General features: G+C 39.9%; 1 protein-coding gene across 9 annotated transcripts in view; it reads right to left on the bottom strand.

Annotated features, from left to right (window-relative positions):
* MLLT10 (MLLT10 histone lysine methyltransferase DOT1L cofactor) overlaps positions 1–17,430 on the bottom strand; it is a 222,898-nt gene that overhangs the window by 145,396 nt on the left and 60,072 nt on the right. For 8 of the 9 annotated variants that reach the window (XM_073334203.1, XM_073334205.1, XM_073334208.1 and 5 more), the window contains one exon: positions 3,806–3,909. In XM_073334203.1, coding sequence (XP_073190304.1) covers positions 3,806–3,909 — 104 coding nt within the window. Of the gene's footprint in view, positions 1–3,805; positions 3,910–15,906; positions 15,997–17,430 lie in introns of those variants that run through there. The other variant, XM_073334210.1, reaches the window with a different exon arrangement.

Here is a 17,430-nt window from a genome sequence, read left to right as displayed (position 1 = left end):
TGCTGCTTAAAGCAAGAGGATAAAACCAGAGAATTTGCATCTAGACAATATGCAACAGCAGAATAGATGCAGCCTGAATTAATATTTATAGACACAATATAAACTCCAAAACATTTTTCATAATTTGTTGTGGTTTTGAATAAACTGTATATAGTGGTTATCCTTTGATAGTTGAGACAGCTCAAAGTAAAGCTTCAACAAGCTAAACTGGAAGTGGAAAAGAAAGATTACTCACCTTCCAGTAACTGGCTCTTCGAGATCTACGGTCCCTATCTTTATTCCAGTGGGGGTGCACACATTCTCCATGCACTTGAGACCAGAAGAAATTTGCTAGCCCTGACTGTTGGTTCATGCCTGTAGCCACTCTTCTCTCCTCACGCTCCAAACCAAGGGCATAAAGCGTGGTGCGTACCAACTCTTTCTCCAGTGCCCTTCTACTATGAATAACCTAGTATAAGGCTCTACTGCAGAGGGATAGGAGAGTGAGTAATGGAATACAGATAAGGATCACACACCTTGAAGAATCACAGTTACAGGAAGGTAAATAACCTACCTTTCTTCTTCAAGTGATGGGCCTTATATGTGTACTGCACTGGCAGTGATTCACAAGCCATATTCATTGAGAAGGAGGGTGCAAGGATCCCTGCTGTACCACCTCTGCCAAAGGATGAGTCAGCAGTAGATGCCTGCATAATGCTCAGGGCATGATGTCTCATGAAAGTCTGAACAGAATCACACATTGTGCCGCTTTACAGATTTCCAGAACAACCTCTTGGAGTGAGGCTAGTGATGCAGCCTGTGCTCTAGTCAAGAGGGCTCTGACCCCTTGCGGGGGTAAGAGGTCTCTGTCAGCTTGTAACAGAGCAGGATGCAACCTGAAATCCATTTGAATAGTCTTTGGGACAAGACTGGTAACAAGAAGGGTTTCTACAGGTATGTTAGCAACAAGGTGGTCAGGGAAAGTGTGGCACCCTTACCGAATGGAGGAGGCAGCATAGTGACAAGTGATGTGGAAAAAGTTGAAGTACTCAATGTTTTTTTTTGCCTCTGTCTTCACAGACAAGGGCCGCTCCCAGACTGCTGCACTGGGAAACACAGTATGGGGAGGAGGTAAGCAGCCCTCAGTGATGAACAGGTTAAGGACTATTTCGAAAAGCTGAATGTGCACAAGTCCATGGGTCCAGATCCAATGGCCATTATCTTTGAAAATTCTTGGCGATCGGGGGAGGTCCTGGATGATTGGAAAAAGGCAAATATAGTGCCCATATTTTAAGAAGGGAAAAAAGAGAACCCGGGAAACTACAGACCGGTCAGTCTCACTTCAGTCCCCGGCAAAATCATGGAGCAGGTCCTCATGGAATCCATTTGAAAGCACTTCGAGGAGAGGAAGGTGATCAGGAACAGTCAACATGGATTCACCAAGGGCAAGTCATGCCTGACCAAGCTGATTGCCTTCTATGATGCGATAACTGGCTCTGTGGTTATGGGGAAAGCGGTGGATGTGATATATCTTGACTTTAGCAAAGCTTTTGATACAGTCTCCCACAGTATTCTTGCCAGCAAGTTAAAGAAGTATGGATTGGATGAATGGACTATAAGGGGGATAGAAAACTGGCTAGATTGTCGGGCTCAATGGGTAGTGATCAACGGCTCCATGTCTAGTTGGCAGTCAGTATGAAGCAGAGTGCCCCAGGGGTCGGTCCTGGGGCCAGTTTTGTTCAACATCTTTATCAATGATCTGGATGATGGGATTAATTGCACCCTCAGCAAGTTCACAGATGACACTAAACTGGGGGGAGAGGCAGATACAATGGAGGGTAGGGATAGGGTCCAGAGTGACCTAGACAAATTGGAGGATTGGGCCAAAAGAAATCTGCTGAGTTTCAACAAGTGCAGAGTCCTGCACTTTGAATGGAAGAATCCCATGCACTACAGGCTGGGGACCAACTGGCTAAGCAGCAGTTCTGCAGAAAAGGACATGGGGATTATAGTGGATGAGAAGCTGGATATGAGCCAGCAGTGTGCCCTCGCTGCCAAGAAGGCCAACGGCATATTGGGCTGTATTAGTAGGAGCATCGCCAGCAGATTGAGGGACGTGATCATTCCCCTCTATTCGGCACTGGTGAGGCCACACCTGGAGTATTGCAACCAGTTTTGGTCCCCACGCTACAGAAGGGATGGGGACAAACTGGAGAGAGTCCAGCGGAAGGCAATGAAAATGATTAAGGGGCTGAGGCACATGACTTACAAGAGAGGCTGAGGGAACTGGGGTTATTTAGTCTGAAGAAGAGACGAGTATGTGGGGATTTGATAGCAGTCTTCAACTACCTGAAGGGGGGTTCCAAAGAGGATGGAGCTAGGCTGTTCTCAGTGGTGGCAGATGACAGAACATGTTGCACTTTCTTGTGGACTCCTTCCTACTGTTGTACAGGATGGATTGAACCACTTCTAAGCATGTCTTTCTAGGTTCCTCGCTTGTTCATATGACAGGCTGTTAGGTGGAGGGATGCCAGATTGGGATGCTTGATCTTGCATTTGTACTAGGGTAATAGGGCCAGGAACAGTTGGATACAGATGCATGGACATGCTGACATCTGGGGAATATTGGGAAACAAATGTCTGAGCCACCTGAAAGCAATCAGGATCACCAACACTCCTCCTTGCTTGATCTTTCTCAGGACCCAAGGTCAGAATGGAATGGGTGGGAAGGCATGTTATTTGTCCTAACCATAGAACTAGAAACTCATCTCCTTTGGAGCCCTGACCTTGAGCCATCCAGAACAGTAGATTGGGCACTGTTTGTTCTCCTAAAATGCAAAGAGATTACAAGAGGGGGATCTCCACTGTCAAAATGTTCAGAACCACCAAATCATGTAGTTCCCATTCGTGGTCCCTGGAGAAGTGCCTGCTGAGGGGAAGATCCTGTTCGTCGATGTAGAACACTGTTGCAAGGTTCTCCGGCATGATTTGGACCTGCAGAGTTTGAATGAATAGTAACTCCAGAAGATTTATGTGCAATTGGGATTCTTGGGGAGTCCATATATTATGTGTTACATGTTCATCCAGATGGGCTCGCCACCCTATTAAGGAATCATCTGTGATCAGTCTCTTTGTAAGTGGAAGAGGATGAAAGGGGCCCCTCTCACCATGAGAGAAGCTGGTACTCAGAGCAGAGGAGGGGGAATCAAAACTTTTCTAGCTATTAATAATTACACTAATTAACTACAAAAACATTATCTAAAAACTATTTACAAATATTTACAGTTCAAAGCAGAAGAAGCTAGCAACTTCTGTAGACACTGAAGAGGTTCCATCTCAGACCCCAGGCAGCAGAAAGGAACTGAAGAAGTGGTCAGTCTCCACCACCCCTCATGCCCTCAGTTCAGAGAATGAGAAGCAAAGAGGGATACAGGTACAAACTAATGGACACTGATAACAAGGATCTTCTCGTTGAGCGCATGTGCACACCCACAGTGGAATACACATAAGGACCATCGTTCGAAAAAGATCGATGCACTGCATTATTTCTAGCATCTTAGAAAACACTGGTTGACACTGGCCACTAAAATGTGTTTATGGCATGTAATGTTGCCCTATAAAATTTGCCATATTTATCCATTAAAAATGGCACTCATTCCAATGAGAAAAAAATCCTGCATTAAGCCTGGCCTCTCACTAAGATGCCACAGTATTAGGTGCCTCAAAAATACCAGGAATAAACTGTTTGTTCATTTTGGTACTGTGCTCTCCAGTTTTGTTTTGTTTTAAAGGATTTCTGGCAGATTACATAATAATATACACTTACCATGTTACATGAAAAGCTTGTCGACATCCATGTTTGTTACATGTCATGCACGCACCGGTTGCTGCTTTGCTTTCTCTGCCTTGTTCATCACAAATATAGCATGTCTATTCAAGAAAAAAAAAGTATTCACATATCATACTAAGTACCCAAATTATTTTTGTGTTATTCACAGGAGGCATTTTATATGATGTGCTACAAGGACAAATTGATTTTCTCAATCTTGTAGTCAAGCTTACTTGAGGACTCCTTTACACAGTTTAATCACAATTTTTTAAAGCAGATTGCTACATACACTGTTTAGGATTTGCATAGCACTTTACCTTTTCTAAGTGCTGTACAAACATTAAATTAACTAAATCTACACACTACCTCTACGTTATCCTAATTCGGTATTATTCCAATTTTAAAGATGGGGAATACTGAGGCAGAGAACTTAAACAACTTGTCTAATGGTCAAACAGCCAATGGTAACGTGATTAGAACTCAAAGTTTTCCTAACTCCCCAACCCCGTGTTCATTCCTTCAAATCACTGAATTACTCTCATATGTTTGCTTATAAGTACAGTTATTAGTAGCAGTATTGTGGTATCACTTAGAAATTCCAATCAGGATCAATGTCTAATTATGCTAGATACTGTATAAACAAGTAAGACAGCCTAGTTTATGTCCAGAGGCGCTTCCTATTTAAAGTTAAACTTAATAATTTTATGTAATGCATATTTACATACAAATAGGTGGAAATAGATTTTCAGAAGTCTCATAATATGTCTCCAAGCCTACTTGAGGTTCAGAGGCCTTTAACCAAGTTTAGTAATGCTATTCAACACAGTTTTTATTTAAATATGAGTCTAAAACAGCACAGCCTTATAACCACCTGGTTAGAAACTAGTCTAGCTGGAACCTTGTTTAAATTGAGTTTAATTCAGGATCCTAAACTCATTTCAAAAGCCAAGGAACAAGTTAGATTTATAGCAGATTGTCAGATTTCTAAAAATGTCATTAGAGAATCTCACCAAATGCACAGTAATTAGAGAGACCTATAGCAATTTATTTAATTTTCCAAATTATCAACTAAGTGAATAATCAAAAAGAACAAAAATAATCCATCAAAATATATTTCATTTGACAAGTGTGTTTGTAATTGTAATTATAAATACTAACTATATTAGTACACATGCTACAATGTATTTTCTAAAATAATGAAGGCTTAATTATAGTGGACTTCACTATAGCTTCTCCTAATTAAAGCTTTCGTGAGAAGTATGTGAAACAACTGTTTTTTTATAATTCAAATATTGGGGTGTGCTGATTACTGAAGTGTAAATTAAGAGAGATTCTGCTGTTCTATGTTTTAAATATAGTTGCAACCTACTGCTAGAGCCCTACCAAATTCACAGCCATGAAAACTGCCTCACGGACTGCGAAATCTCGTCTCCCCCTGTGAAATCTGTACTTTTGTGTGCTTTCAGCCTCTATTATACCGATTTCCCAGGGGAGAACAGCATTTCTGAAATTGCGAGTCCTGACCAAAATGGAATTGTTGGGGGGGGGGGTGTCGCACAGTTATTTTAGGGGGTTTCAGTATTGTCACCCCTTACTTCTGCACTGTAAGAGAGCGGCAGCTGCTGACTGAGGGCCCAGCTCTTCAGGCAGTAGCACAGAATTAAGGGTGACAATACCATACCAGGCCATCTTTACTTCCGACTATTACTGATGGTGGCTCTGCCTTCAGAACTGGACTCCTGGCCAGTAACTGCAACTCTCCAGCTGCCCAGGAGTAGCACCACCAGCAGCAGCAGCGCAGAAGTAAGGGTAGGAGTACTGCAAACCCCCCTACAATAACCTTGCGACCCCCCACACCACCACAACTCCTTTTTGGGTAAGTAAGTACCCCTACAATTACAACACTGTGAACTTTCATATTTAAATAGCTGAAATCATGAAATTTACGATTTTTAAAATCCTATGAATCTGAAATGAACCAAAATGGATTGTGAATTTGGTAGGGCCCTACCTGTTGCATAAACAAAATGAAAATGATTTCAACTAGAAATCCTTCATGGAAGCATCCTCTGATTTGGACAGACCAAAAACAAAAGATGGCCTTAAAAACAAAATTCCCACATGCACACAGGGCTGTACAAGACCATTTTGACAGAGGCACGCCAAGCCAAATTTCAGTGAGTGGCATTGTGTCCTGGTGCACAGGGCTGCAGCATCACTCAGGTTTCGTCTGGCTGCCCCTCCTCTGTGACACAGGGAAGGCCAGGTCAGGCCAAACCCAAGTGGCACTACGACCCTGCATGCTGAATCGCATTGTCACTTGGTTTTGGGGCACTCTCAAATGTGGGCCCACACAAACTGCCCCTTCTGCACTCCCTCTTCCCCCAGCAGAAAAAGGATGGGAAGCAACTTTTGTTTGCTTCTGCTGTTTTTCAACATCTCCTTTGTTTAAACTCTGTCTTCTCTTTACATTGAAGGAAAGAAGGAAATCACACTAATGCTTATGTATGACTACATTTGAGTAGATCAAAAGAGAATGAATGGAAAATACAGGGGCAAATATAATGGAGATACAATTTAAGAAAAAAGTGTATAAAAAGAGGTGAACATAAAAAAGAAAAAATATACAAACTAAAACAAAATACAGTAGATAAAGACAAAGAAATCAATCAAATTCTGAGTTAAGGATAGAATGGCTTTTTATCGTCTTGTCTGGACTATAATTTAAGGTGTGCTATTAGCATATATTAGGTAACATGCAAATTAAAATGTTTTACAGAATCAAGTGTAGACAAGGCCATGTGTTTGGTCTCCACTAGACTTTTAAAAAACATAATTAGCTAACATTACACCTTCAATTCAAGTATAGACAAGAACTAGCTGAGGGGCCTCAGATCCGAAAATGATTTTACTAATTCCTTATCTCACTCACCAAGTGCATCAAGATTACAGTTCACATAGTACCTGAGATCACTAGCTGTTCCAACTCCCAATGAGTATCACATGACCTTCAATACTTATGTATTAAGAAAAAACAAGGTCACCATCTAACAAGTTTTCTTGCTTTTGAAGTGTACTTCGGCAGTAAATCCTTTGTTTTGTTTGAACATTTCCATTAACAGAAAACTTAAGTTCTAGCAAAATCCGTAAGACACAAGATCCAGCTACTACGGTATTACTTTACTGCCCAGAATTTTTCTAAGCATTATTCTAGTTGTTTTTCCTTAAATAAATCCCAGTAAAAGAAATGATACAAACATTTATTCAGTATTGATGTAGGTCCTGTCTATTCAGGACAGGAACTGCATTTAAAAATTGTACCTAAGCACTGTTTAAACTAATGGCCAAACTAAATGGCCAAACTATTTAGAACATGATAAATGACTGATGAACTGCATTATAAACAGGTTTACAAAACAGTGCCATAGATTAGCTACAATTTATAGCAAGTTCAGCATAATTCAACTCTTCCTACACTAGCCATAAAAACTCTGAGTACTCTGAGTTTGGTGTAAGGCGGCCAAACACACCACACTTTCCCTTCGCTTCAAGAGCTAAAAGTCAACTCTCAAGTCAAACTTCCCCAGTACTCTGGTCTGTCTCTTGGTGCTATAGACTGGACACAAAAGATGAAAGTTCCCTTTCATGTGGTAGTAGCCCGGGATTTTGCAAAGTCAGTTCAAACAGTCCATATATTAGTTCAACCTCTCCCTGACCCCAATTAAGATTTTAGATGCCTGAATTGTAGCAACCTATGTACTCCTCCACCAACATCCAGAAGAGCATCAGTCATTCCTAAGTACAGATGGAGGAGAAGAGCTCTTAAACTCTCCTCCATCCTGGGCCTCCAGTGAGATAGCAGATGGTAATAAACAAACTGATCAAATGGGACAAAGCTCCCAGTTAAACAAGGATGCTATGCTTGGAGCAAAACAGAAATATCAGAGGACTTTTTCGCTACAGGATTTTGCCAATTAAACACTTTGCATTACGGTGTTTGCTTATCTGCTGGAAGAGATTTTTAATATCTCTTTGGAAAAGTTTCCAAATTTGGCGGGAGAAATAAAACCTGTTAACAAAAATTAGCTTCAAAACATTTTCTTTTGAGGACTGCACAGATCATAGTTATGATATGCACCACCCATAGCACCCATGCATGCAAGAAAGTTATTCCTCATGAGCTCTGATCATTTCTCAGTTTCTGCAGCATGTAATCCTTCATTTTAAATAAAGTTTCTAATCCTTACAGTTGTCAAGCCTTTTAAAACTAAACTGTTAGCATGAAACACCACCTTAAAACTATAGTATGACCTATCACTATTAACCAATAGGTCTTAACACTGAAGTGTAATAAGGACAATTTGAAATTTCAATGCTTTTAACTACCTTAATACTGACCAGTTTAGGAGAAATATTCAGCCAACAGACTTATCCATTATGACTGAACACCACAGTTGCAGGGGTTCCCAAACTGTGGGTTGCAACCCCAAACAGGGTCACAATAGCAGCAGACGGGGTCGGGGCAATCCCTATTGTGCAGAGGATGCCATTTTTCTCTGGACAGCGTAACCTTGCATGTACAAGATCATGATGCATGGAGGACGCCATTTTGCTCTACAAAACGTCATCCTCCGCACAGCATGAACTTCCATGCAAAATACATAGTAGTAGTAGTCATGTAGTGCAGAGAATGCCGTTTTGTAGATCAAAACAGCATCCTCTGTGTGGTGTGACCTTACACATATAGTGCATATGAGGTCATGAAGGGCAGAGGACACCATTTTACTCTACAAAATGCTGTCTTCCGTGCAGCATGATCTCGCTGGTATGGTATGAGTGAGGTCATGTTGTACAGAGGATGCCATTTTGCTCTTCAAAGTGACATTCTCCATGCTGTCTGGGGTCCTGGGAGAAAATAATTAATTAAATGGGTCATGCTGGCAAAATGTTTGGGAACGCCTGACTTAGTGTTAATGAGCATTTTTCCATCTCCGAGCTATTCAAATTATGGTCCTCATTCTGTGCTCCCTTAATATTGCTCTAGAAAAAGAAAGTAGATGTGAAGGACGTGTGAGCCACCTGTGTTAATGTTAGATATTCCATCTGCCTATTATTGTGTTGTCACTATAGTATTACCAGGGATTAATTCTAGCACATAAGCAGGAAAGCAGAAAAACACTTCTGTGATCACCATTTACTGACACTTAAAGGACAATGCCAAGAACCAACTGCTTTGAAGACAACCCACAACCCCTCTGGTGGGTTACATAAACTGGTTTGAACAGGCTCAAGACATACAGTGAAACAAAGAATTTAGCCTGCTGCAGTTTCCACGATATGCATCTGAGGAAGTGAGCTGTAGCTCACGAAAGCTTATGCTCTAATAAATTGGTTAGTCTCTAAGGTGCCACAAGTACTCCTTTTCTTTTTACAAAGAATTTAGGGACTGATAAAAAGGTTTACCTCTGAAGTACAGGGGGAGAGAGAGAGGGCCTGTGGGCAAGCAGACTGAATCCTATTTCCCAGAATAAGGATTATCTGGATAAGTAGGCCTACCTACTTTACATAAAACAGATATGCCTATAGACTATTTGCTGTGATAAAACCCCTTTCGCTTCTGTTATGTTTTGTTCTTACTGTTGAGATTAAACAAAAATTAGTTTTGAAAATAACATTTTGGTGACTGTACACACACACACACACACACCAGTCACAACTCCTCCAGGGAAGACTTGAAGCATTCAAATCCAATTTAAACTGCTGTGGAATCCTGGTCTGTACATAGGCTACTACAGTAGCCCAGGAACTAGTCCATAGAGTAGGAGAATCACAAGATTCCACCCCAGGACAGGTGAAGGCAACAGGCCTAACAACCGAGGAAGTTGCACTCAGATTTAGAGGGCTCAAAGGTGCAGCTAATCCTAAACTGTGACAGTAGCCCCGCCTGTGTGTGCTAAATAATCAAAACAAATCCAAAGCTTTTGGCAGCACCAAACTGGAAAAAGGACCATTCTGCATCTAACTGCTCACAGCTATCAAGGGAGTAAGAGTCCTTTGCTCACAGATCTCTAAGCTTCAGCAAAAGCTCAAACTTTTCAGTTTCCCAGAAAACACTCAAATAAATGTAAGTATGACAGCTGCCCCTACTACTGAGTAGATCAAGAAGCTCCAGATTTATCTGATCAACACAGCAGAAGTTTCCAAAAGGGATAAATAAAAGGTTAAAAGTTTTTCACATTTTCAGCTGAATTTGAGGAAATTAGATTATCAAAGTTGAGATAAAATTAACTGATTTGAAATGATCCAGTCTGTAAAGGGTCCAAAGAGTAACAAATATCCACTTGCATGAGAGGGCTACTACCTGTGCAGGCCTTGTTGGAAGTACCTATGTGGGCAGACTTTTCCTATTATTAATCTGAGCAAATCAGCCATGAGAGTAACCTAACAGATTTAAATCTGCATTCTACAAAGGATGTGGCCACCTCAGGGATAAAGTCAATCCAATAGTTTCAGATAGAGAGTTCCAGTCTTCCCTCTTTGATGCATCTTCCCCTTTAGCAACAAATATATTTTGTCTTCTGTTAAAGATTATTGTATTATGTAAAGCACTGGTCTATAAACAAACAATTGCATGCATTTATATTTAACAAAAATCCTATGTAAATATGTATGTAAATTAGGTGCCATCCTCAGACTTCTGTCAAATTGCCAGTGCAACCCTCACTGCTGTAAGGATTGCATGCCATGCATCCTTCTATATATCAACATACCATGACAACTATAAATCTGTACCTTTCCTATTATTTTTCTATTTAGACTTAATTAAATATACACAACCTACTTAGGACTCTGTAGGAAAGTAAAATTCCTAGAGGCTCTGCCTAAATTATCTTGTGCCAATCTGGCAAACACACAGTTTGAAGTAGGCAGCCTTTTAAAAAGGGCTGGCAATCCAGAACATTTTTCCTTGCATTTTTTCAAAACATTGCTACAGTTATTTTTAAAGGCTTTTCGCAATACCTACGTTTCAGAAAAAGCAGCTTTTTCCCATTCCCCAAAGAGCATGTGCACTTCAAACTGGCACAGTCTGGATTAAAAGCTTCTACATAGTTCAGTATAAAAACCAAACAAGTATATTTGAGTGAAGTTAAAATGTATTAAATTTTAATAGAAAAATAAATGGAGGAAATTTTTAGAGGTTACTTACAAGCAAGATTTAACTGGTATACTGTCATGTGTGTGATAAAAATAGATTTTAAATGAAAGGGTCTCTCAACCTGGTTTTGTTAAATTGATCGAGCACCCTTTAAATAATTCATCCTGAATTGTTTTAACTACTTTAAAAAATAAGTTGACATACATTTTGTTTCTGCTCCCTGTTGATATTTCAAAGACTCTTTTTGGGCAAGCAGAAAGACACCAAACATACTCAGGGCATATTCCTCCTCCACCCACTTTCTCTGGACACACTCCTGTCTACTGCCTCTTCAGTATTAGTTTTGATATAGCTGTTAAATACCTTCTTACAGAGCCTGGAAAAGATGTACACCATTAACAAACTGCAAAAGTGACTGTCAAACAAAGACTAAAAAAATACATTAAAATATTTTTAATCTCTCACTTATAGTAACCTTATGGGCTACTAAGAATGACAGTAAATATAATTTTCAGATGGAAATAAGTTTTTTGTTTTGACAATTTTCCTTTAAAATCCGACAGCTTTGCGTTGTGTTTATTCACATACAACAGAAGTCTTTCACAAAAGTTATAAATTATATTTATGAAAGAAGCATATTTCCTGCAAAGGACACATTACAATAAAGGTACTATGCAGCAATATTCATCTAGTGGAGCTTGTATATCATAGTTCAGTCTAAGTAGTTTACAGCAGCCAGTTTATAAAAACTACTGGAAGATTCACCTTAAAAGCAAGGATACTTTTTTTTTCTTTTTTGCAACAATAGGAGAGTGTATTTGGCAGCTGTCTTTTCTCACAAACAGCAGCAATGCTGAAGACCTGCCCCAATCTTTCCAGCCAGCCCCAGCAGGGTTATTCAGGACACCCCACTCCACCCCTAGTTTTAACCATGAAGTGTCTGGACCACATGATAGGCGTCCTCCTGGTCCCCCCAGAAGGGGCCTGCTGGGCTGGTCCTTTGCTCTGAGCTGGCACAGTGGTACCTCTTGGTAAACAGCCACTCCCAGCCTGGGTTCATCTCAAGGATACTGGCAGGCATTTAACTATGCCTCTGCCACTGACAAGTCCACTATTCTCAGCTACACGCTCACAAAATTTTGCAGTATTTAAGAGTAATAACCTGAATCAAATAAAGCATCACTAAACAGTGTAATCAAGTGCATTTCACAGGCTGAGGGTTGGCTAAAGTAAGAAGTCTCAGCTCTAATAAAAGAAAATTAACATAAAATCCCCCCAAGACCATAGCTGAAATCTACCCTGACAAGGATGAGAAACAAGATGGGTGAGGAAATATCTTTTATTGGACCAACTCCTGTTGGTGAAAGACAAAAGCTTTCCCGCTTACACAGAGCTTCTTCTTCAGGTCTGGGAAAGGTACTTACAGTGTCATAACTAAATATAAAGTGGAACAGATTGTTTAGCATAAGTAGTTAACACATTGTAAGAGACCATTCAAGGTGAAGTGACCAGTTAACACCTCTGTATTTGTAAGACAAAAAAGGGGGCTTAGTGAGTTACAGATTGGCTACCCCTGGTTTAATACAACAACCTGTGGCTCCAGAACCACATGCGGCTCTTCAGAAGTTAATATGCGGCTCCTTGTCTAAGCACTGACTCTGGGGCTGGAGCTACAGGCGCCAACTTTCCAATGTGCCGGGGGGGGGGGGGGGGTGCTCACTGCTCAACCCCTGGCTCTGCCACAGACTCTGCCCCCACTCCACCCCTTCCTGCCCTCTCCCCTGAGCCTGTCATGCCCTCGCTCCTCACCCTCCCCACACCCCACAGCCTCCTGCACACCATGAAACAGCGGATGGGGAGGGAAGGGGAGGCACTGATTGGCAGGACTGCTGGTAGGTGAGAGGTGCTGGGAGCAGGCGGGGAGCAGATGTGGGTCTGCTGACATATTACTGTGGCTCTTTGGCAATGTATACTGGTAAATTCTGGCTCCTTCTCAGGCTCAGGTTGGCCACCCCTGTATTGAACCATAAACCCAGTGTCTTCATTAAATTCATGATTTTTAGTGTGTAGCAAAGATATGAATTTAAGCTCCCTAGTCTGCCTTCTGAAGATATTGTGCAGGTTTCCTTTGAGGATGAGGACAGAGGTCAGATGTACCGTGATAGCTTTGTGAAAAGTGTTCACCCACACATGATGTGGTGTTTTTGTCTTATCACTTTTCTGTGCAAGTTAAATTAAGAGGAGGGCGATTGTCTCATTTCACTCACATAGTTGTTATGGGACATCTAAGTACACCGGATGAGGTATACCACATGTAGTGATAGGTATGCTCAGGACCCACAGATCTTGAAAAGCAAGTAATGAGTATTTATTATCGTAGCAGTGGAGATATGTCTGCAGGTTTTGCATCTGTTATGGCAGGGTCTGGTGCCACTTTGAGTTGGTGTGCCCTGCTCTCTGGGGAGCTTGCACAGACCAGGACACACCAACCCAAAGCACCACCAGATCCTACCAATAACAAAGCAATTACTCCATATCTTATCTCTCAGTCCTCATCCTCAAAGGAACCCAACACAATACCTTCAAAAGACAATTCTAGGAGCTGAAATTCATAACTTTGCTGGACACTAAAAATCACTGACTTTGACTATGTCTCCACTAGAGACCTTACAGTGGCAAAGCTGTACCACTGCAGTTGCACCGCCGAAAGGTCTCCCGTGTGGCCACTCTATGCTGGCAAGAGAGCCCAATGAGCAGCGGTAGCTATGTCGGTGGGAGAGCGTCTCCAGACCACATAGTGCTGTCCGCACCTGCACTTTTGTTGGTGAAACTTATGTCAGTCAGAGGGGTGTTTTTTTTCATACCCGTGACAAAAGTCCTAGTGTAGATAGCCTTAAAAAATACATTGAATTTATGGCTTTTTACCACAATCTGTAACCCCCCTAATCCCCCTTTTTTGTCCTACGACTCTAGAAATATTAATTAGCCATTTGACCTTGAATAGTCTCTTATAATATATGTTAAATACTTTTGCTAAACAATCTGTTCCACCACGTATTTAGCTGTGACACTGAGTATCTTTCTCAGACCTGAAGAAGAGCACTGTATAAGCTTGAAAACTTGTCTCTTTCATCAACAGAAGTTGGTCCAATAAAATAAATTACTTCACCCACTTTGTCTCTAATATCCTGGGACCAGCACAGATTCAACACTGCAAACTAGTAAGAAAGAATAATTTGAGAGACCAAGAAAGGTTACATCTCAAATGATTCTCAAAACGATTGATGGGGGGGAGGGGTGAGGCCGCTGCAAATTAAGTCCAAACTGTCCAATAAAACAAGTTCCACCATATCTTCATTAAATAACAAGCAGACTAATCTTACGTAGATTCCTAAACATGAAAATAGACCTGTTTCAGTTTGAACCTCACCTTCAAAAGCACCAAACTAAAAACTAGGAGAGAGAAAGATAGTATTTGGTCTGGGATTTCCATGTCATTCACGCCTGACAAGTGGGTGAAGGACTTTCAGTTAGCTACAGACCAACCAAATGTAAACTGTGGTATTAGTGGGGAGGAACAATATCGTTTGATTGTAAATACAATAGTTTAAGCAAGCAGTTTGCAAAGATTTTAGTGCTAGCAGCAAACAAAAACTGCTAGAGAATGGCAGAGAAAATTAATGAGAGAGATTAAAGGGTAAATTTTCAAAGTAGCGCACAGAGATTTATCCACACAATTTCAATCAACATAAATGGAAATGGTGACAGACACACACACACACACGACTTTGAAACAAACCCAAAGAAGAAAACTTTTCACAAGCAAAGAGAGACCAGCAGGAAAAAGGGAAAAAAAAGTCATTGCCATTGCAAGGGGGACCGTGTAACTGCAGATGTCTCACAGGCCCAGAGTTAGTGGGGAGACAGGACTGAACAGGTGCAACAGCATATCTGTGCTACTGTGTGAAAAATCCACACCCCTGAGCAACACAGTTAAGATGACCTAAATCCCTCTGTCGATGGAAGAATTCTTTTGTCAACCTAGCTACCACCTCTTAGGAAAGTGGATTACCTACACCAATGGGAGAATCCCTCCCATCAGCATAGGAAATGTTTATACTGAAGCACTACAGCTATGCTGTTTTAAGTGTAGACAAGCCCTAAGTGTCCCTGGGCCATTCTGAAGCCCTGGTAGGTGAAAGCAGCAAAAATACCAGGTAGTAGAGATTAGCAGAATGTGAAAAAAGCAGGGAAAAGCCAAAAGAGCGGGATCAGAAAATATGAAGGAGTGAAAAAAAAAAATAACGGCAAAGATATGAAATACAAAAAGGGAAACACAGTGTGGAGATGGGGAAAGATAAATGAGAGTTAATTCTCTAAAGGATCTAAACCAGAAATGATGCAAGATTGTCATTACTAGGGAATCCTATTCTTGTTCCAAGCCCTGAAAATTCTGTCTGTGACCCTTAGAACAGCCATAATAGAAAGTATATTAAAAAAAAAAATGAACTGTCAATTAGTTGCAGTAAACTCAAGCGATTAACTCTAAACAAATTAACGTGATTAAAAATATTAATGCTTAATCGCAGTTTTAATTGCACTGTTAATACAAAAAAAGGAGTACATGTGGCAAATTTATTTGAGCATAAGTTTTCATGAGCTACAGCTCACAAAAGCTTATGCTCAAATAGATGTGTTAGTCTCTAAGGTGCCACAAGTACTCCTTTTCTTTTTGCGAATACAGACTAACACGGCTGTTACTCTGAAAATTGTTAATACAATACCATTTAAATATTTTGAATGTTTTCTACATTTTCAAATATACTGATTTTCAATTGCAACAGAATACAAAGTGTACAGTGCTCACTTTATATTATTATTTTATTACAAATATTTGTGCTGTAATAAAGATAAACAAAAGAAATAGAATTTTTCAATTCACCTCATACATGTGTTGTACTTCTCAACCAGTGGGATGTGTACCCCTGGGGGTACGCAGAGGTCTTCCAGGAGGTACATCAACTCATCTAGATATCTGGCTAGTTTTACAACAGGCTACATGAAAACCACCAGCAAAGTCAGTACAAACTACAATTTCACACAGACAAAATGAGAACATAAGCAATATTTCAGTAATAGTGTGCTGTGACACTTTTGTATTTTTATGTCTGATTTTATAAGCAAGTAGTTTTTAAGTGAGGTGAAACTTAGGGTATGCAAGACAAACAGACTCCTGAAAGGGGTACAGTAGTCTAGAAAGTTTGAGAACTACTGCTGTAGTTCAATCTCTATGATGAAAGTGCAACTTACAAATGTAGATTTTTTTGTTGTTAGGTAACTGCACTCAAAAACAAAACAATGTAAAACTTTAGAGGCAACTAGTCAACTCAGTCCTCCTCCTTTTTTAGCCAATCGCTAAGACAAACAAGTTTGTTTATATTTATGGGAGATAATGCTGCCCGCTTTTATTTACGCCAGCTGAAAGTGAGAACAGGCATTTACATGGCACTGTTGTAGCTGGCGTTGCAAGGTATTTACGTGCCAGATAAGTTAAACATTCGTATGCCCCTTCATGCTTCGGCCACCATTCCAGAGGACATGCTTCCATTCTATTAGTGTTTAACAGTGAGATTAAAACTGCAATGAATTGAGATTTTTTTTTAAATCTCGCAATTAATTTTTTTAATCGTTTGACAGCCCTATAAAAAAATAGAAAAGGGATGCGTGCAAATATATGGATAATAAAAAAAGGCTCATCAGTAGCACATAAAGGAAAACTATAAGAACTACAAAGAGGTAGGAAGTTAGTAGACAGATACAAGTAGAAAATGAGAGAAATTCACAAATGAACACATTGAGTAAACAATTAAGTGTTGTAAGACTAGAAAAGAAAAACAGCTCAATCCTATAAACCCTTACTTACTTGAGTAGTCCTTACACATACAAGTGATTCCACTGAAATTAATGGCATTACTTAGGTCAATAATAGTTTGCCGGATCTAGTAGTAATAGATTAATATAACCTTTATGTTCTTAACATACAAAAAATAATCTTGTTTATGAATAGTCATATCAATATCTAAATAAGTGTTAATAGCAATAATTAATAAAAAGATTGAAGCTAAAATTTAACAAAATGCTTATTACCCCAGGGATCTATTTTGAAAACGGTAATTTAAAAATACTGTAATTTTTTTTAACAATAGAATATTTTGGAATAAAGGAGATACCTAGATAATTCATACCATGTAATTTATAAGTATTTCAATAAGACATTGTGGTGTACTGCAATGAAGAACATTTTAATAATCATGCTTTATTAACTCTTGGAATTTTGTATAAAAATTACATAATAGAAATTTTTTAGAAATAACTAATGCTTTGTTTTATGTATGAAAAAGAAGCATATTGTAAAAGTTTAATGCAATACATTCAAGTTAAATTATACTTTTTAAAAAAATGCAAA

Source organism: Lepidochelys kempii, chromosome 2 (assembly GCF_965140265.1).
Source record: "Lepidochelys kempii isolate rLepKem1 chromosome 2, rLepKem1.hap2, whole genome shotgun sequence".
In the NCBI taxonomy this organism is placed as follows: domain Eukaryota; kingdom Metazoa; phylum Chordata; order Testudines; family Cheloniidae; genus Lepidochelys; species Lepidochelys kempii.
Note: the sequence above shows the minus strand (reverse complement) of the source record. Positions and strands in the feature narration are given on the sequence as shown.